The sequence below is a fragment of the Mustela nivalis genome (assembly GCF_964662115.1).
Source record: "Mustela nivalis genome assembly, chromosome: 5".
Lineage (NCBI taxonomy): Eukaryota > Metazoa > Chordata > Mammalia > Carnivora > Mustelidae > Mustela > Mustela nivalis.
In genome coordinates, this window is record NC_139024.1 from 126,418,786 (window position 1) to 126,440,607 (window position 21,822).

Consider the following 21,822-nt stretch of genomic DNA (forward strand, 5'->3'; position numbering starts at 1 on the left):
TCAAATCTTTAACAGCGCGGACAACTAACCAACCAAAAGCTGGCCCGGGGACCCCTGCAGAGTCAAGTGTTACACGCCCAGTGCCTGGATCACGAGGCCATGGTAGGGATCTTGGGAAGGGTTTAGGGTAGGGAGACACACAGCAGGTTCTGGCCAGAGGCTAGTCACCAAACTTTGTGTGGCTGAAGGGGTGTGTACCAGCTGAATGGCAGCTCCCAGACGAAACTGAGGGAAATGTACTTTGGGAAGGTTTCCGCTGACTCTCTGCCTTTCCTTCATCCTCCCCAGGGTGTTCCATTAGCATTTGGGGTCTGGGGTCTTGCCTGTTGCTCCTGGCTTTGGTGGGCCACGCCACTGCCACAGCCAGGGCTCCAAGTGGCAGTGCACTGTATGGGCTCTTGACTGTTCCCTCCTTACTCTCGGAAGGAGAACAGGCAGCAGGGATTTTCATTCTTTGTTGGCACCTACTCTCTTCAGCAACCCCAAGATCAGTACCCCAGGCTGCACAAGCTCAGGTTCATGTCTTTACCAAAGGCCGGCAATAATTTCAGAAAGGAATGACAATGAAGGTAAAAAACAGTTCAACTACTCGCTCATCTGGACTTCTAGGGCAGGTGGGGTTCCCAGACAACTTTATTCCATCGGTCTGGCACCCTTGCCCCCCTTCTCGGTGCCTTGGTGATGAGTGTGGGCCTTGCTGTTTGCGCTGCCTGAATTTGCCCTTGTCGCTTATTAGTACTGTGGCCCTGGGCTAAAAGTCATGCCTCTCAGAGCCAATCGGAATAGCTTATTACACCTATTGATTCTGGCATAGTGGGCCTGTGCGGAAATCTCTCTTCTTCATCCCTCCTCCTTCTCAGTCTTCCCCTCCTCCACCTCTTCCTCCTCCTTCTTTGATGTGTAAACCAAGGTATTTGGGGAGCAGGGAATGATGTGATGTTTGGGATTTACTTTAAAATATATTCCAGACCTCCCCCATCCCCAAAAACAAAAATACAGGCACTTCGGGGGCAGTAGAAGGAGGGCCTATGAAACAGTTTGGGAAGCAGAGTGATAAGTACTCGGAAGGGGCGGGATCCTTCTGCTCTACACATTTTGGTGTATGCTTGAGAATGCTCATAATAAGAGTAAACAAACAAAGACCAAATAATGGGGCTTTCATTCCCTATATCCAAATGACCACAACAGGGCATAGAATGCAATTTCATAGTTGTTCCCCTGGCAATTTATTCTGATTCTCCAAATAAGATTCCAGCTCTCATCCTACCTGTCATAGTCTCTGGATATTGACTGGGAACGTTTTCCTCAACAAGGCCTTGCCAGGCCCACTGCTAGGGAATGTATTGTTTCAGATTCTGTACTCAGGTTTTAAAGATTTTTTTTTATTTATTTATCAGAGGAGGGGGAGAGCGAGCACAGGCAGATAGAATGGCAGGCAGAGGCAGAGGGAGAAGCAGGCTCCCTGCCAAGCAAGGAGCCCTTGTGGGACTCCATCCGAGGACGCTGGGATCATGACCTGAGCCGAAGGCAGCTGCTTAACCAACTGAGCCACCCAGGCATCCCTGTACTCACGTTTTAAAAAAAGTGACCAGTTTCCCGTTTGGAGTGACTCGAATGCAAGACTCACTGTAAGCCGTTGTCTTGCTGTGTCCCATCCCTTTCTAAGGACTGCTTGTGCTATCTCTGGGAGATCACAGCATTGGGAGGGGCAGCCCAGGCCTGGGCTATTACAGCAAAGCTGCAGCCTGAAGGGCACGCGTGAGATCTGTGGTTTGAGCTGTCAGAGTCTCACGGAGAAAAAAAAAGAGAAATGAATCATCATTTGACCATGACATTCCCACTAACGGGGAGGACAGTGGGAGAAAGAGCAAGGGAAGAGGAAAGAAAAATCTCAAAATAAATGTGGGGTGGACGGCAGGAGGAGGGGGGGCAGGTGTGGCGATTGAACCAATGCTAGCCAAACAGACGATTCCGCCCATTCTAGAGCGGACTGGACATAAACATGCTCCCACATCTACTTGTCGGCTGCGTTTTGTCGGCCAGTAGCGAGGTGATTCTTTAAGAGCTCTGAGAACCCAAACTTGTGGCCTCCCAGCAGCTGAGCCGAAGTGGAGGTGGGAGCTGCCCAGAGGACCCGAGGCTGCCAGCTGACCGCCTTCCTCCCTACTGATCGCTGGAGCCAAGCTCGGCAGGGGAGAAGCCACGCTCGCGGGTGGGTGCGGGGCTAAGGGCGGAAGCCGGGTTCCCACAGAGGTCTCCGCGCCCAGGCGGCTGCAGCGGCGGCGCAAGGGGACCGGAGGCCTGACACCGGGACGCGCCCCCCACTCTGGACAACCGGCCGCAGAAGTAAAGGGCCAGCATCCCGCCACAGCTATGCTTCCCGCGGGACAATCTCGGGAGAAGGTCCTGGAAGAGGCTCGCAGGCCGATTTTCTGAGGGAAACGGCGAGGTGGGGAGGGAGCGCCCCTGACCCTACCCGCCCTCCTTTCTCCCGCTCACCCCGCATCACCAGCGGCGGGGCTGCTCCGCAGAAACTTACTCGAGGTTGTAGTGTCGCCCGCCACCGCATGGGGGCCGCATCACCTGCTGGCTCGGCGTTAGCGGTCCGCACCCCACTCTTGGCGGAGGCAGGCGGAGGCGGGCCTGCGGAGTCCTCTTTCATTGGCCGGGGCGCAGACGCTGCCATGTTGGAGGAAGCAGTGCCTTCTGTTCGGTGGAAACGCCGTGGCTTCACCGGTAGTGTCGGGGAGTGCAGCCTCCTACCTTTCCTCCTCGCTCGAGTGTCGGTGCTGAGAGGCGGCGGCCAGCGGGATGGAGAGAAGTAGGATGAACCTGCCCAAGGGGCTGGACAGGCTCTGCTTCGACAAGGACGTGTTCATGAAGGTGGGCGCCTGGGCTCTGCTCCCCGGAGCTGGGACGTGGGTGGCCTGCCCTCCTTGGCCCTCCGGGGCCTCTCCTCGGGCTTCTTCTGTGGGCTTCCTGGGCCGTCCCCGCCCCGGACGGGTCCTCGGCAGGGACCTCACTGCACTTCGCAGTGAGTCTCTTGGCCTCGGGTGGGCTAGGTGCAACCTGGAGAAAGCACTCCTGTGAAATCGTGCACATTGAAGGAAAAGGCCTGAAAGTTCAGGGCAAGTGGTTTTGAGCTAAACATAAAAGCCCCGGACCCGTAGGACCCGCCTCTGGTACCGTGCGGCACAGTCAGACCGCCGCTCCCCCAGCCTGACAGAAGCCTCCCAGTGCCTTGTGCCTAGAAGCTCAGCGACTGTGCGTTGAACACATCTCTGAACACACGTACTTACCAGGAATCGGGTCAAAAAGGCACTTAAGCTAACGTTTATGCGTGACTTTCGTCTTAAGCTCAGAATGAGAAATCTGAAAGACTGTACTGTCCTTACTGGTTCTGGTCCGGTACTACAAAGCATACCAAGCTCCTTTTCTAATGTTTCCCTACTTCTCTTGGTGAAGTCAGCCTGAAGCTGGCAGCAGATAACTGTAGGACATAAACTTACAGAATAGAAATTTAAACTGAAAAGACTTTACTGACAGGAAAGGTTCATCAGACATAGCCTTGAAAATGTCCCAAGGTTTGAATCAGAGCCAGGAGGAGCTTTATCTGTTTTCTGTATCCCTCTGGGTCTGTACTTAAACTATCAAAACGTATATGTTTAATTTCTAAGGATTGGGATTTAGTAGCTGGTTTCAGTGTTAAAAAGTTTTGGCTCTGTAGGTACCTAAAATTCTGAAGAGTTTGAATTTCTTACTTTTTTATGGCTTCAAGTCATAATATGTTTTTTTCTTTTTTGGGTTAACCAGCTAGTTCCTTTTTGATACTTGCATTCAGATCACATCTCCCAAACTCTGGCTTTAAAAGTCCTTATGTCTGGATCCTCTGTGGTGTGGCCATATCATTTTTAATATGTAGGGATGTCTAGACGAAGGTATATTGTACTCTTGTTCTTGTATGGTGATGTTAAGCCACTGTAATAAAAGGTGTAAAGTGAATGGAGTGTCTGAAGGAGAGCACAGAGTGAATTCTCTGATCCAGAAACCTTTTGTTAATGAAGGACACGTGATGAGGAGAGAGGTCATTGGAAGAAGAAAAGGCACACACATAGACTTAAAGAATCTCAAAGCACGGAAGTCTCTTTAGCTTGTCTGTCTTTGGACTTCGTCAGGCTTTCTTTGGGCCTAACACTAGCATTTTCTAACACTTCCTAGCCCTGCCATCTTTCTCACTCTGAGCTGACAGAATGCCTTTGGTCAAAGCAGCTTCGGAAAATAGAAATCTCAAAATAGCAGTTCTAAAGTAGGACTTAGAGGTAGGAAGAGAGCAAACTGGGAAAGTGGCTAGAATGCCAGCAATTCCATATTCTTTCAAAGCTCTGAAATTTCTGAATATAATGTACAATTTGTAGTGTTAATGAACATGACCCCTTCATACATAGAAGGAAAATACATGGAACAGCTGTTCTGTGTAAAGTGGTATTGATCTTCTATGTGGGAGCTGGAGATAAAGGTTATTTGCAATTTCTGTTTCCATCAGAGAGATGTTTTGTTAAGTTACAGTTCCGAGGCAGAAATGAGCGGAGAGCTTGCTGTCGGGGTTGTATTTCTACATAGGTGTCTTGTTTGGCACATTTTGGAATGAGACTGTGATGGTAGAAAGGGAGATGGGGTGGGGCTGCGGGTTGCACCTTGGACACTGCATACATTGAGGGGTCCACGTTGATGCAGTCTTCATGGTAGAGCTGCAGTCAGGTTTACAGAAGGAAGTTGCATGGTCATATCTGTTGAGTTCGAGCTGACTGGTGGCAGGAGACTACTTAAAAAGTCATGTTTATGAGATCTAATAAGAAATAGAAGGGGAAAGGTATGCAAAAGAGGTAGGTGATCAAAGTGCAGGAATGGCAGATGGGGAAGGGTCACCTGGGGCAGAGGCACTGGCAACATCATACTTTGTCGGCTTAGAAATCCGAAAATCCTTTGGGTTGACAGCCAACTAATAGATGAGCAGGACATAAGGTATTGGTAGTAGGGGGAGAAAGTGGCATAACAGATAAATTAGACCATTTACATGGGTGTGCTATTGACATCACAAGTAGCCTTCCTCTTTCATCTCCAGTCGTACAGAAAAATTAGCAGCCATCCCACGGGACCTCTTCCATCCTGCTGACCATGATCCCATTCTTGTATTTGACCCCTTCTCCTCCTCGCCTGGTACGGGGAGGGGCTCTCCTTCCTCCTCGGGTTCAGTCTCCACTCCGGCTCGGATTCCATGCCCTCCCGCCCTTCCAGGAGCCTGCAAGGATCCTCTCCCCTGCACTCCTTCCCATCACGCGCTCCTGTTTGATCCTCTCCCACTTGACTGCCCCACCTCTAGGTATTGGCCTGTCACTGTCGTGCATCACAGCCAGTGCTCAGGGGTTGACTTGACTTTCCCACCTTCCACCCTTCAGGCCCTGTCGTTCCACTAAAGAGTTCTTACCAAAACTGTTTCTAAGTCAGCGCACCTGACCTTTCTCTGTCTCCTTACTCGACATCGCAGTAGACCAAATGCTCTGCATTGCTTCCTGTCTTTCTTCTAGCTCTCTGATGTGTCTCCTGTGCAAAGTCATGCTCCTGGTAGCCACTGAATGCTGATTATTTGCTCAGCCCCGTGTTCCTTTCTTTCCCTAGATGACCTTTTGTGCAGCTTCATGACCACCTATCAGCAGGTAAGGTAGATTCCTGTCTCTGGTCCACACGCTTCCTGAGCACCAGTTCTGTGTATCGGACTTGCTGATCTTTCTTCTCGGATGTGTCTGTGGCCCCTCAGACTCATCAGGTTCAAGACGGAATTCATAAGCACCTCCTCCACGGAAAACCACCTTTCTTATTCTATTGCCTCTCTCGGTAAACACTTCATCCGTTTAGCCTGGAGTCGGGAAACCAGAAGTCAACTCCTACTCTGTCACCTTTCCAAAATCTAGTCTGTTAAACCAAGTCCTGTGGATTTCGCTTACTAAACCTCTTGAGTCCATATACTTCTTTCCATCTCTTCTCGTACCTTTGCAGTGCGCCCTTGCCATCACACCGTAGAAGCTTCTCACCCAGTCTCCATGTGCCTTCCTTGTCTTTCTGGCCCCTGGTCTACACTGCAGGCGAGCCACTCTTGTCAGAATGTGGATGTGATCTTGTATGTACCAGGTGACTGGTCAGTCCACCAGCTCTTGAAAAACCATTTTCCCACGCACTCGAACGTATTTCAAAGAGAATCAGTCCCCCATGGGGTAGTTTTCCTTGGTAGACAGTTTGTTTCTGCAATGAGCCATCTGCCTCCTTTGAACTTCTCTGTGTCAGTTCCTCTCTGGAACCTGTGGCTTCGTTGGCACCCCGGGTAGGCACATGATGACCTTTTCCATGAGAAGTGAAGGCAGGAGCCCTCTGGACGGTGAATGTATGTACCCTCATGTTCCATAGGTAAAAGAACCGTGTGTGGGGGTCGGGGGGTAAGTCCTTGAGGCTCCTCCCTGTTCTAATTGGGTGAACTGGGAATTTTGAGGCAGGAAGCAGGTCCTGTGTGTCCTTGTTTGCAGGGAGCATGCATTCTGATGGACAAAACGGAAAAGGGGAAGAATGAGCAGCTGCTCAGATCTGTTTGTACTGTGCTGGCTGATTAGCTGTGACCTGCAGATGTGGGTCCCATCCTCGGCTCTGCTCTCTGCCTGCTTATGTCTGTCTTGGGGCAAATCACTCGCCTCCGGCCTTCTGTTTGCTTGTTAGTATAATGAGGTGGTGCTTATCTATGTGATCTTTGCCGGCTCCTCTGAAAAGACTCTAGTCCATCCTGGCTTGCAGATAAGGAAACTGAGGCCTGAGGGGTGATGACTTCCTTTAAAGCCACACAGCTAGTTGGGGCCAATCACAGGCCAGATCTCCTGACCCCCACGCATCAGTCCTTGGAAATCCTACTGTAATATGTTCCTTTCCAGAGGCCACAGGTGGGAACTGAGGGAAGTGGGACGATCAGAACATTAAGAATAGCGCAGAAGATGGCACAATGTCCGCATGCCTTGGCACCTGCATTTCACCAATAGGGCCACCTCTTACCTTAGAAGAAGTTCCCACAGGGCTGGTGATCTGGATGCCTGGCCTGGAGCTTAGCTATGGTAAATGGGACCAGAGGGAAGTGATGGCTGTTTGAGGTGGACTTTGTTGACAGCAGCTGGAGATAGCAGCTGACAGAGGAGGAAGAGGGAAGAGTGACAGACGGCAGATAGCCGCAGGCCCACAGGTCAGCCACTGTTGCCCAGGGTCGCCCATCCCCAGGAGCCGACTTCATATCACAGGATCTGAGTGCTTACCCTGTGGGTTCTTAGTTCGATGTCACGTCTTGATGACAAGATTCCATTCTCTTCCGCATCAGTGTGAGACAGACATCATAATGAAATTCTAATTAGCCAAATATGGGATGTAAGCCTGGAACTCATTTTATAGAGAAATTTTCTTATGTGAACTACTTTCCCTGATGATAGAGGAGTTGTGACGATGTAACATCAGATAAAGTTTATCTGATTGGCACTTGTAAGAAGGGTTCCCGGCAAAAAAGAACTGTTTTGTTGTTGTTGTTGTCCTCCCTTTTGATCTTTCCTTTCCATTCCTTTTTTTTTTTTTTTTTTGTCTTGTGAGCGGTCATCTGATTTATAAAAAGATGCAACAAAAAGTAAAATGGTACAAGATAATCAGTTTCAAAACATAAAAAAGTGAGTGTCTTTAGCCATAGCTCAGAACAGAGGAACTGGGTAAGGAGAATTGCTTGTATGAACTGGCAACAGGAAAAGTTGGTAAAGGAGAGCTGAGGAACTCTTTTAAGACATAGGAGTGAGTGGCTCCATCATCATCTGGCATTTGCTCAGTGTCGTCTATATGGTTAGAGATGTCCATGATGGGAACTCCAGCAATCTTCTGGGTCTGGGTCAGCTGATGCCACAGTGTAACACTCTGAAGTACTTCCATACTGAGCAGTCATCTGCATAGTTTGTCTTGTGTGTACGTGGTAATCATTTGAATCTTGGCTCTTTCGCAATCCTTAGAGCCTCTTGATACTTTCACCCCGGTTTCTCAGTTTCAGCCATTACACAGTCAGTTGTACAACTGGTAAACTTGGCACACAGCCCATCCATCATTGACCGGTCAAGTTTGGCTTAAATAGAAAAGTTGATAAAGTCGGTACCAACCAGGATGTGGTAAGTCGGCCCAGCTGTGTGTTTATATTGGAAAAAGCAGGAGGGATGTTGGGGGACTTCTCTTTCCTTGAGTGCATGGGATCCTTCTTTTCTTTCTTGTTAGGTTTTAATCTGTCCTTCTCTCAGAGAAGGATCTCAGAGCTAAGCATTCGCTTCCTGGTCACATAGTTTCTTGCTTTCTCTTGCTTCCCCATGTTCACATCATGCCCATTTCTCCTTGCTTTTGATTTTCTAATTCACTCTTTGTAGTACCATAAAACTTATTTAAATAAAATGTTGGCCTACTAAGTTATTGATTATTAGTAAGTTCTTTGTTCAAAATTTGAGAGCAAGAAGTATTATGTAAATATATCTTTTTGTTATTTAACTAGTCTTACAACATTTAGCATCACATTTCTTGAAACATTTAAACAAATTAATCACAAACTGGGGCTTGGGCTCTTTCTTTCTTTCTTTCTTTCTTTTTAAGTAATCTCTATACCCAACATGGGACTTGAACTCACAACCCTGAGATCAAGACCTGCACGCTCCAGTGACTGAACAAGCCAGGTGCCCTTTGGGCTTTTTGTTTTTAAGTTCCTCAGGTGAGGGGGTGCCTTAGTGGCTCAGAGGTTTAAGCTTCTGCCTTCAGCTCAGGTCATGGTCTCAGGGTCCTGGGGTCGAGCCCTGCATGGGACACTCTGCTCAGCATGGAGCATGATTCCCTCCCTCTCTGCCTACTTGTGACCTCTCTCTCTATGTCAAATAAATAAATAAAATCTTAAAAAAAAAAGTTCCTTAAGTGATTCTAATGTGTGACCAGTGTTGAGAACTCTAGCACTGGATAATCCTTTTAAATAGCTCAAGAAATTAATTTTGAAAAGCGAACTAAAAGCCTACATAGATTATGATTGGTGTTAAATTGAGGGGAAAAAAGAGATAAAGAGAAGAAATCAGCTGGAACAGAGTGTAATTAGGTACTCAAATATTTGTTAGATGGATAAATACATTTACGGAATGTAGGGTTTGTTGTTTTTTTTTGTCTCTTCATAAATATGTCAAATGGGTATATACATTCAAGAAAGGAGTTTGATATAAAATTGATTAAAATGTTAGAACAGAAGTTTTTTAGAATTTTAGTGTTACTATTTCATGATGCTTTTAAGATGATCTCTCTGTAGATGGTGGGAAGATCTTGTTAGCATATGTTTTTAATTTTCAAGCTTGAATAATTTAGTCACCGAACAAAGATTTAGAATGAGTTTTGGGAGACACAAGTCCTAGATTATGTCCCCACCTAGCTGGGTCAGAGATTTGAGAGCAGGGGCTGGAGGGAAGAGCTCCAAGGACATTTTTGTATACATGCTGATACCTTGGGCGGGAACACTCTTCCCACACTTCCGGTGGCTAGCTCTTTTGTGTCACTTGGATCTCAACTCATTGTTCTATATTTCCTGGTTCATCCAAGTTAAAATACATCCCATTTGTCATTCAACCTTTACTGTGTCCTGTTTTCTTTTTAGCTGTGATCACTATTCATTAATCACTATTTGATCACTGTTCATTAATATAATGTTTGTCTACATATTTATTTTCTCATTTCTGCATTAGAATATCTGCTCCTTAAAAGCAGAGACCTTGTCTTTTCTTTTCATGACTGTGTCCCCAGGTCTTAGAGCAGAGCTGGAGTTGCATGATAAATATTTGAGGAATATTTATGGGATATACAGGGACATTTATTCATCTCTGTTGTCCATTGTTTTCAAGAATGGTTGGAAACACACACATACGTGAGCTCACACAAACTTTCTATGTCTTTCAACCCCTATGTAGTGTGCAGATTAGTGCTTAACTATTTTGGTTTTTTGTCTCGATGAAATGGGACATGTTTCATAAATTTCATATGCCCTCTTAGTACTTCTCATCATTACAGAGTGATGGTTCTGGGGGATTCTGCTTCTCGTGGAGATAGTATATAGTGATTTTATAAGTCCATGTATCTGGGAAGGAGTGTTTTACTTCTTGGCAGCTTAGAGAACTTCAATCTTTCCAAATTCCATGTAATTTTCATAGCATTAAAGCTACTAATTTCAGATTATTGGTAAGTTTTAAATGATTAATTCCCAGGTTACTTTGAATTAGTCTTTGTTTGCCATCCCTGATTGCAGCTAGTTAGTAAAGTAGCTAAACTTTTAAACTCTACTTGGTTTTAATTTTGAGTGAAGTCACTGCTTCTCTCATGGTTAATGGTTCTTAATTACCTGCAGCTTGTCTGGTTTGCTCATTTATTTTCCTGTGTTCCAACACCTCTTGTGATCTCCCAACTTCTGGCCTTTTGGGGGATTTGTACTTTAACTGGGTTCAGATAGGAAATGCCCCTGAGTACAAAGAGAAGATATTTTTCTTCTAACTTCACTATCTCCTATTATTAATGTATTACATTGTTGTGGTACATGTGTTACAACTGATGAACCAGCATTGATACAGTATTAATTAAAATCCATGGTTTACATTAGGGTTCACTCCTCTTTCTATAGTTCTGTGGGTCTTGACAAATGTATAATGTTATTTACCTACTGTTGGTATCTTACAGCCTAGTTTCATTGCCTTGAAAAACCCTGTACCTCATCTATTTGTTTCTTCTCCTCTCTCTGCACCCTCCTTGCTCACCCTTCAGCCCGGGATCTTTTTACTGTCTAGAGTTTTACCTTTTTAGAGGCACCTGGCTGGCTTAGTTGCTAGGGCATCTGACTCTTGATCTCAGGGTTGTGAGTTCTAGCCACCACATTGGGTATAGAGATGACCTAAACAATAAATAAAAATAAAAATGTTGGTTAATTTTTACCTTTTCCAGAATGCCATAGAGTTGGAATCATATAGTATTTAGCCTTTGAGACTGGTCCTTCACTTAGCAATATGCATTTAAGGTTCTTCGAAGTCTTGTGGCTTAATAATTCATCTTTTAATTGTCGAATAATCCGTTGTGTGGGTGTGGCACAGTGTACCTGTTCACCTACTGAAGGAGATTGGATTGCTTCCAAGTTTTGGCACTTCAGAGAATAAAGCTGCTGTAAATATCCGTGTGCAGGTTTTTGTGTGGACACTAGTTTTAAGCTCTTTTGGGTAAATACAAAGGAGCACAATTACTGATCTTATAGTGAGAATGTGTTTAGTTCTGTGAGAAACTGCCAAGCTGTCTCACACAGTGCCTCCCATTTTGCATTCTGACCAAACAGTGAATGAGAGTTTGGTTGTCCCACATCCTTGCTAGCATTTGGTATTACTAGTGCTTTGGATTTTATTTGCAATTTCTTAATGACATACAAAGTTGAGCATCTTTTCAGATCCTTTTTTTTTGTTTGTTTTTAAAGATTCTATTTATTTATTAACAGCACAAGCATACGGAGAGGTAGCAGCAGGCAGCAGGAGAGGGAAAAAAGCAGGCTCCTCGCTGAGCCGGGGGCCCAGTGTGGATTTCAGTCCCAGGACCTGAGCTAAAGGCAGATGCTTAACTGACTGGGGTTCCCAGCCACCGCTCTTTTCACATTTTTAAATTAGGTTTGATTTCTTGTTGGTACTAAGACATCTTTATATTATATTTCTTATTTTAAGTCCTTTACCATGGCTGTGTTTTGCAGATATTTTCTCTACTCTGTGACTGGTCTTTTCATCTCTCTCTCTCTTTTTTTTTAAAGATTTTATTTATTTATTTGTCAGAGAAAGAGCGAGCGAGAGTGAGCACAGGCAGACAGAGTGGAAGGCAGAGTCAGAGGGTGAAGCAGGATCCCTGCGGAGCAAGGATCCCAATGTGGGTCTCGATCCCAGGACGCTGGGATCATGACCTGAGCCAAAGGCAGCTGCTTAACCAACTGAGCCACCCAGTTGTCCCGTCTTTTCATTCTCTTAACAGTGTCTTTTACAGAGAAGTTTAATTTTAACAAAGTCCCTCTCATCAATTTTTTTCTTTCGTAGATCATGCTTTTGGTTTTATATCTGAAAAGTCATTGCCAAATCCAAGGATCCCTACATTTTTTCTTATGTCATCTTTAAGAAGTTTTGCATTTTACGTTTAGGTTTTGTGAAAGGTGTGAAAAGTTTGTTTTTATTCTTTTCATTTGTTTGTTTTTTCTTATCAATGTCCCATTGTTCGGTTCCATTTGTTGAAGACTGTCCTTGCCATTGAGTTGCCTTTGCCTGTGTGTGTGGATGTTGTTCTGGGCTCTCCACTCTGTTCCAAGCACCTGTCTCTTTTGCCAGGCACCTTCTGTCTTAATCACTATAGCTTTAATAGTAAGTCTTGAGATTGGGTGGTGGCAATCCTCAATTTCCTTTTTTTCCCCGCTCTTTAATATTTTGTTGACTACTCTGGGACTCTTGGTTTTCCAGTTTTCCATCCAAATTTTAGAGTCAACATGTTGGTATCCACAGAATAACTTCCTGGCATTTTGATTGGGATTGCATTGAGTCTGTCGATCAGTTTGGGAAGAACTGATCTCTTAACAGTATTGAGTGTTCTTACCCAAGATTGTGGACTTTCTTTCCACTTCACATCTTACCTTGCTTGTTATCTTTCATCAGAATTTTATACTTTTTCTCATATAGATCTTGTGCATATTTTGTTAGATTTGCACCTAAGTATTAATTTTTTTGGTATGCTAATGTAAATGGTCTTGTGTTTTTAACTTCAAATTCCACTTGTACATTGCTGGTATATACGAAAGCAATTGACTTTTTAAATTTTTTAATTAAAATTCAATCTCGTTAACATACAGTGTACTTTTAGTTTCATGGTTACAATTTCATGATTCATTGGTTGCATACAACACCCAGAGCTCATCCCAACAAGTGCCCTCCTTAATACCCCTCACGCAGTTACCCCAACTTTTCCCTCTCCAGTAACCCTCAGTTTGTTTCCTGTAGTTAAGTCTCTTGTGATTTGCCTCCCTGTCTGTTTCTATTTTTCCTTCCCTTCTCCTATATTCATCTGTTGTTTCTTAAGTTCCACATGTGACTGAAACTATATGGTATTTGTCTTCCTCTAGTTCCATCCATGTCCTTGCAAATGGCAAGATTTTGTTCTTTTTGATGGCTGAGTAATGTGTGTGTGTGTGTGTGTGTGTGTGTGTGTGTATGTATGTATACCACATCTTCTTTATCCATTCATCTGTTGATGGACATCTGGGCTCTTTCAATAGTTTGACTATAAACATCGGGGTGCTTTTGCCCCTTCAAATCACTTTGTGTACTTTGGATAAACATCTAATAGGGCAATTGCTAAGTCGTTGGGTTGTTACATTTTTAACTTTTTGATGAGCCTCCATACTGTTTTCCAGAGTTGCATTCCCACCAACAGTGTAGGAGGATTCCCCTTTCTCCACATCTTCGCCAACATCTGTTGTTTCCTGACTTGTTAATTTTAGCCATTTTGACTGATGTAAGGTGGTGTCTCATTGTGGTTTTGATTTGTATTTCCCTGATGCTGAGTGATGTGGAGCCCTTTTTCATGTGTCTGTTGGCCATTTGGATGTCTTTTTTGGTCTGTTCATGTCTTCTGTCCATTTCTTGACTGGATTTTTTTGTTTTTTGGATGTTGAGTTTGATAAATTCTTTATAAATTTTGAATACTGGCCCTTTGATACATCATTGGAAAGCAATTGACTTCTGTATTTTAACTGTGTATTGTGCAGACTTGCTATAATCACTTGACTAGTTTCAGGAGGGTGTGGGGTGTGAAGTCTTTGTATTTTCTGTAGACAGTCATGTCATCTCTGAACAAAGTTCTATTCTTTCCCAGGTTGTATACCTTTTTTTTTTTTTAAAGATTTTATTTATTTATTTGACAGAGAGAGATCACAAGTAGGCAGAGAGGCAGGCAGAGAGAGAGAGGAGGAAGCAGGCTCCCTGCTGAGCAGAGAGCCCGATGTGGGACTCGATCCCAGGACCCTGAGATCATGACCTGAGCCGAAGGCAGTGGCTTAACCCACTGAGCCACCCAGGCGCCCAGGTTGTATACCTTTTGTTTCCTTTTCTTACCTTATTTCATTAGTTTGGCCTTCCAGTATAGTATTGAATAGTAGTAGTAGGAGGGACATCCTTGCCTTGATTCCCTGTCTTCTACTTTCTCAGTATTAATATCATGTTAGCTGTGGATTTTTGGAAACATTCTTTATCAAGTTGAGGAAGTCCTCCTATTCTTAGTTTCCTGAGGGTTAATAATGAAGAGGTGTGGATTTTGTTAAATGTTTTTTTTCCTCCCTTCATTGATATGATCATGTGATTTTCTTTCTGTTGATATGATGGATCACATTGATTTTCTAATGTTGAACATTTTCTAATGTTGCATACCTGGAATAAATCCTACATGACCCTGGTGTATAATTTTTTAATATAGTGTTTGCTTTTATTTGCTAATTTTTGTTGAAGATTTTTGTGTCTGTGTTCATGAGAGATACTAGTTTATAGTTTCTTTTCTTGTAGTATTGGTTTTGGTGTCAGGGTAATAATGATCTCCTAGAATGATTTAGGAAGTACTCCTTCTAGTTTTACTTTCTGGAAGAGATTTTAGAGAATTGTGTAGTATTCCATAAATGTTTGGTTGAATTTACAGTGATTGGGATTGTTAGCAGTAGCCCTCCCTTCTTTCATCTGATATTAGTAATTTATGTCTTCTACCTTTTTTTCTTTGTTTGACTGGCTAAGGGTCTATCTGTTTTATTGATGTTTTCAAAGAAACAGACTTGGGGTTTATTGATTTAAAAAAAAATTCCTGGTTTTAATTACATTGATTTCTGCTCTAATTTTTATTTTTTTTCTACTTCCTTTAGGGTTTTTTTTTTAATGATTTTATTCGACACAGAGAGAGTCAGTGAGAGAGGGAATACAGGCAGGAGGAATGGGAGATGGAGAAGCAGCCTCCCTGAGCAGGAAGCTCTGATGCAGGGCTCTGTCCCAGGACCCTAGGACCATGTCCTGAGCCAAAGGCAGATGATTAACCAACTGAACCACCCAGGAGCCCCTCCTTACTTTAGATTTGATTTTGTTGTTGTTGCCTAAAATGGAAGCTTTGATTATTGACTTTAATCTTTTTTTTTCTAATATTTGCATTCAGTACTGTATTTTCCCTTTAAGCAGCATTCCACACATTTTGCTACATTGTATTTTGTTGAGACTGGTCTCCTGTCATTTAGAAGTGTGTCATTTAATCTCCATGTATTTTGGACTTCTTCAACTATCTTCTGTTACTGATTTTTAATTCCATTGCGGTCTGAGAACATACTTGGTATAATTTTTATTTTTAAAAATTTGTTGTGTTTTGTGGCCCAGAATTATTCTGTCTTGATGAGTGTTCCATATGAGCTTAAGAAGAATGTGTGTTGCACTATTACTGGGCGAAATAGTCTGTGTACATCTGTTGTACGGTAATTGATGGTGGTGTTAAGTGTGCCATGTCTGGACTGAATGTCCACATCTGTCAAATCCTTGTTGCCCTGCTGCTGGATCGGCCCATTAATGATGAAGAAGTGTTGAAGTCACCAGCTGTGATAATGGAATTGTTTATTTCTCCCTGCAGTTCTGTTAGGTTGTGTCTTACCTGTGTTGATCAGGCACACATACCTTAAGGATAATTGTGTCTTCTTGGTCAGTCGATTTCTTTGTCATTATGTAATGCTGCTCTTTATGCCTGATAATTTTCCTTCTCTGAAATCTGCTTTGTCTGAAATTCATGTAGCTACGCCATTGTTCCTGTGATTAGTGTTACTTTGGATTTTTTTTAATGTATCCTAGCATTTAGCTTGTTGATATTTAAGTTGTTTCATTTTTCATCAAAATATAATTCACAAAGCATAATAGTTGCCATTTTAAAGCGTACTCTTCTCTGGTTTTTAGTATATTTACTGTGTATATGGTACATACGTCACTTCTGTCTAATTCCAGAATGCTTCCATCACCCGAAAAATAAACCTCTTACTTCCAATTCTCCCCTCCCCTTATTCCCTGGCAATCATGAATCTACTTTCTGTTTTTATGGATTTGCCTTTTCTGGAACATCTCATATCAGTGGAATTGTATAACACGTGACCTTTTGTGTCTGGCTTCCTTTAACCTGAGAGTAGAATGTTTTCAGACTTCACTCGTGTTGTAGCATGTAACAGTTTATTCCTTTTTATGGTTGTGTAAGAGGCTCTTCCACATTTTATGTATCCATTCATCAGTTGATGGACGTTGGGTATATACTCTTTTGGCTGTTACGAGCAGCGCTGCTGTGCACATTCATGTACAGGTTGTGGCAGAAACATCTGTTGTCAGTTCTGTCGGTGTCATACCCCTAGACGTAGAACTGCTGGGTAATTGTACGTGTGTAACTTCTTGAGGAGCTACCGAGCTGTTTGCTGCCTTAGCCACACTGTTTTACATTCTCACCGACAATACAGGAGGGTTCCAGCTTCTCCGCCTTCTTGCCAGCACTTTTCTTCTTCTTTTTTTTTCTTTTTCTTTTTCTTATTTTACCATAGTTGTCCTAGTGGGTGTGACGTGGCATCTGCATGTGCTTTTGATTCGCATTTCCCCAATGACTAAGGATGTCGAACATCCCGACATGTGCTCTTGACCGTCTGTGTATCATCTTTGGAGAAATGTCTATTCAAAAGTCTTTGGCTTGTTTTTAAATTAGGTTATTTGTCTTTTTGTTGTTGAGTTCTAAGAGTATATTTGCATATTCTGGTTATTAGATCCTTGTCAGACAAATGATTTGCAGATACTCTCTCCCATTCTGTGGGTTGTCTTTTCACGTTCTCCGTAGTGTCCTTTGACACACGAAAGTTTTTATTTTGATCAAGTTCAGCTTATCTAATATTTCTTATTGCTTCGTGTATCATGTCTAAGAAAGCTTTTCCCGATCCAAAGTCATACAGATTTTCACCTGTTTTCTCTGAGTGTTACAGTTTTGACTCTTACATTTAAATCTTTGATCCATTTTGAGTTATATTTTTGTGTATGTGTGACGTTGCTGTTCCAAGTTCATTCTTTTGCATGTAGATATTCACTTGTCCCAGTAGTACACACTCGAAAAGACTGTTTCCCCCCCCATTAAATGGTCTTGGCATCCTTGTGAAAAATCAGTTGACCATAAATGTATGAGTTGTAAATACTTTCTTTTTGAATACTTGGGGAATCTACACTATAAAGTAAAACCATTCCTAAAGTAGTAAAACCATTCTTGGTTAAGTGAAATGGGTCTCTATTATGGCACTGTGAGTTTGGGTTTGCTTTTCACAGCAAACGCTGCCTCACCCAGTATTCACAGATGTTCCGAGTTATTTAGTCATGTGTTATGCAACTTTTGTTTATCTGAGAACAAATGCATAAATGGTAAGTTGAGTACTAATATTACCTAATAGCATTTGTTCACTGAGGCTAAGTTATATGATTTATTTATTTATTTATTTATTTAAGATTTTATTTGAGAGTGAGAGAGTGCAGGAGCAGGAGGAAGGGACAGAGGGAGAAGCAGGCTCCTTGCTCAGCAGAGCGCCTGATGTGGAACTCAAACCCAAGAGACTGGGATCATGACCTGAGCCAAAGGCAGATGCTTAACCACATAGGCACCCCAGTTATACAATTTAGAATGCCATCATGAAGTTCAAGAACTTCAACAATGTGTAACTGAGGCAGGGAAAGTGATCGACCTAAAGGTATACAGTTGATGAGTAGGATGACCAGGATTATGAACCAAGACCCCCTCCCATGATGTACTACATAACTGTGATGTAACGTCTGAAATTGTCTCAGGAGAGAAAGGTCCAGGCTAATTTGGTCACCAGTGTAAGGAGCAGGTGGCTTTCTGTAGATGACTGTGAAATTACGGTTTGGTATGAAGTCCTTCTCTCCGACACTAGCAGGGTCAGTCTTTGGTTGATTAACTAAAAAAGTCAGTTTAAACAAGTACTCTTAGGGAATGGTACATACAGTTTTTAGCATTTTATTTGGAAAAAATATATGTACATTTATTCTCCATTGAAACAGTGCCAGGTCTCTTCTCTGGAAACTGGCCTGCAGATTAGATTTCTGAGTTATCACAGCACTTGGGTTGCTCAATAGGTTAGGCATCTACCTTCGGTTCAGGTCATGACCTCGGGGTCCTGGGATGGAGTCCCACATTGGGCCCCCTGTTCAGCAGGGAATCTCCTCCCATTGCCCCTTTCCCTGCTCATACTGTCTGTCTGTGTCTCAAATAAATAAAAAGAATCTTTAAAAAAAGTTTTCTATGTTGTCTTTTTTTGCATTCAGTTTCAGTTTCTTTAACTGAATTGAGTGAGAATCCTGTGATCACTCCCTCCCTGCCTGGTACTTGGTCATCTCACCCATACCTAACTTAGCAAAAATTTTCTTATTGATTTCTTTGTATCAAATCTTTCCAAAGTAGCTGTGTTAGTTTTCAAAAGAACAGTGATTTTTTTTGCAGTCATATTTTGTTGGTTTACATAGTGTTTAATGAAAAGTAAGTGTAGGTGTCCTTAACTAGTTTGGGAATCATCACATTTGATTCTTTTTTTTTTTTTTTAAGATTTATTTATTTGACAGAGAGAAATCACAAGTAGACAGAGAGGGAGCCACAGAGAGAGAGAGAGAGGGAAGCAAGCTCCCTGCCGAGCAGAGAGCTCGATGCGGGACCCGATCCCAGGACCCTGAGATCATGACCTGAGCCGAAGGCAGCGGCTTAATCCACTGAGCCACCCAGGCGCCCCATCACATTTGATTCTTGCTGACTAAACAGGTCATGGAGTAGCAGAGTCACAGGGGAATTAGATAGTAATTTATTGCCTCTAAGCATATAAGCCTACCAGGGTATCACAGTATTGTAGAGGGGAAACACAGGATAGCTAATCCTGTGAGACCAATACTTGGAAATAGGTTATGAAAGATTTGGAACATCTGTTCAATGGGACACTCAGCATGCACATAAAATATTAATAGAAATGTATGTGTTTTATGTAAAGACATTCAAGTTATATTTTTAGATGGGAAATTTTTTTTAATAGAATGGGTTTTTATTTTTTATTTTTTTATTCTTTTTTTAAGATTTTATTTATTTATTTGACAGAGAGAGAGAGGTCACAAGGAGGCAGAGAGACAGGCAGAGAGAGGGGGGAAAGTAGGCTCCAGCTGAGCAGAGAGCCTGATGTGAGGCTTGATCTCAGGACCCTGAGATATGACCTGAGCTGAAGGCAGAAGCTTAACCCACTGAGCCATCCAGGTGCCCCTAGATGGGAAATAGTTTAGAAGAGCATGAATATTTGTGTGTGTGTGTGTGTGTGTGTGTGTGTGTACACTGTGTGTACACACATACATAGATAAGGTCTGGGGTTTCCATTCAAGATGGTGGCATGGGAGGATCTTGATCTCATCTCTTCTATGAAATACACACTGAATCTATAGCTCCATATGGAAAAATTTCCTGTGGAAAAAACCCTACAACTAGCTGAGTGACTCCTACACATTAGGTGAGTAAGGAAAAAAACCTATGTTGAAGTAAGAATCAGTCTTGCCATAAACCCCACCCCTGGTACAGCGACCTGGGATTGGGAGGGTACTCAAAACCCCAGGCTTCTCCCTGAGGAGCAAAGGGTTTGAGCCCCACTTCTGGCACCCCAACTTCCAAGACGTACATCTAAGAGACAAGACCCCAAAACATCCAGCTTTGGAAGCCATCAGAGCTTGCACCCATGAGACCCACAAGGCTATAGCAAACTGAGAAACAGTTCTTAAAGCAGTCCCGCGAGTAGACTGACCCACCCTGGAACTCAGCACAGAAGCAGCAGACTGAAATGGGATCAGATTTCTGTGAAAGAGGCTCATTTGCTTATCTTAAAGCCCTGAGGGGCAGGCATCTAATTTAACGTGGATCTGGGAGCCTAGTAAGGTATTCTCCAAAGATGGAGCTGATGGGTACCATCTTTGCACTGTCCCTCTGCCTCGCTTCTGCTTTCTGGTATCTCCTGGAAAGGAGCTTGAATGCTCGTATGATGCCCCGAGGTTTGCAGTTGCTACCCAGGTATACCTCTAGATCACCTGGCTCAAGCAGCCAGCAAGACTCACACTCACGGTAGTGAGTATCACAGTATTTACAACAACCAAGACTTGGAAATAACTAAAGTGTCCACCAATGGGGTGAATGGATAAAGACAATGTGTGTGTATACGATGGAATATTAACCATAAAAAGAAGGAAGTCTTGCCATTTGCAACAACATGGATGGACCTTGAGGATATTGTGCTGAGTGAAATAAGTCAGACAGAGAAAGAGAAATACTGTATGATCTCCCTCACATGTGGAATCTAAAAAACAAAACAAAATGAAGTCATAGAGAACAGATTGGTGGTTGCCAGAGGCGAGGTTGTGGAGGAAATAGATGAAGGGGTCCAGTGGCATAAACTTCCAGTTAATAAGATAAGCCTTGGGGATGTAATGTACATCATAGTGACTGTAGTAAATAATACTGTGTATTATTGTATATTAATTTTATTATTTTTTATTAGAAATATGTATTATTAGCCCCAGGGTTACAGGTCTGTGAATTGTCAGGCTTACACACTTCCCAGCACTCACCGTAGTACATACCTTCCCCAATGTCCACAACCCCACGACCCTCTCCATACACCCCTCCCCCCAGCAACCCTCAGTTTGTTTTGTGAGATTAAGAGTCTCTTATGGTTTGTCTCCCTCCCAATCCAATATTTTTTTTTAAGATTTAATTTATTTATTGGACAGACAGAAATCACAAGTAGGCAGAGAGGTAGGCAGAGAGAGAGGAGGAAGCAGGATCCCCGTTGAGCAGAGAGCCCGATGTGGCCTCGATTCCAGGACCCTGTGATCATGACCTGAGCCGAAGGCAGAGGCTTTAACCCACTGAGCCACCCAGGTGCCCCCCTCCGAATCCAATCTTGTTTCATTTTTCCTTCCCTACCCCCACACCCCCCACTTTGCCTCTCAAATTCCTCATATCAGGGAGATTGTATGATAATTGTCTTTCTCTGATTATTTCACTCAGCATACCTTCTAGTTCCATCCACATCATTGCACATGGCAAGATTTCATTTCTTTTGATGGCTGCATAGTATTATATATATATATATTTTTTAAGATTTTATTTATTTATTTGACAGAGATCACAAGTAGGAAGAGAGGCAGGCAGAGAGAGAGGAGGAAACAGGCTCCCTGCTGAGGAGAGAACCTGATGTGGGGCTCGATCCAAGGTCCCTGGAATCATGACCTGAGCCGAAGGCAGAGGCCTTAACTCACTGAGCTACCCAGGTGCCGTATATTATTATATATTTAAAGTTGCTAAAGCTTAATAGTTCTTAGCACAAGAAAAAAATGTGTATGTTTGGTGATGGATGTTAACTAGTCTTAGGGTGATCATTTCACAACAGATAAAAATATGGAATTTTTATGTTGTACGCCTGAAACTAACATGTGTCCATTATATGTCAGTTTCTTTAAAAAGTAATTGATATTTTATTTTTTTAAAAATTATTTATTTATTAGACAGAGATCACAAGTAGGCAGGGAGGCAGGCAGAGAGAGAGACAGGGAAGCAGGCTCCCTGCTGAGCAGAAAG

The 21,822-nt window shown here is 43.1% G+C and overlaps 1 protein-coding gene across 2 annotated transcripts in view; it reads left to right on the forward strand.

The window, feature by feature from the left end:
- The window catches only part of LOC309865638 (conserved oligomeric Golgi complex subunit 2-like), a gene marked incomplete at its 3' end in the record, with an annotated part of 246,407 nt that overhangs the window by 215,141 nt on the left and 9,444 nt on the right, over nucleotides 1-21,822 (forward strand). Inside the window, exon 2 of one of the 2 annotated variants that reach the window (XM_082732194.1) lies at nucleotides 2,756-2,883. In XM_082732194.1, the coding sequence (XP_082588320.1) occupies nucleotides 2,812-2,883 (72 nt within the window). In that variant the 5' untranslated portion in view covers nucleotides 2,756-2,811. Of the gene's footprint in view, nucleotides 1-2,755; nucleotides 2,884-21,398; nucleotides 21,516-21,822 lie in introns of those variants that run through there. The other variant, XR_014312215.1, reaches the window with a different exon arrangement.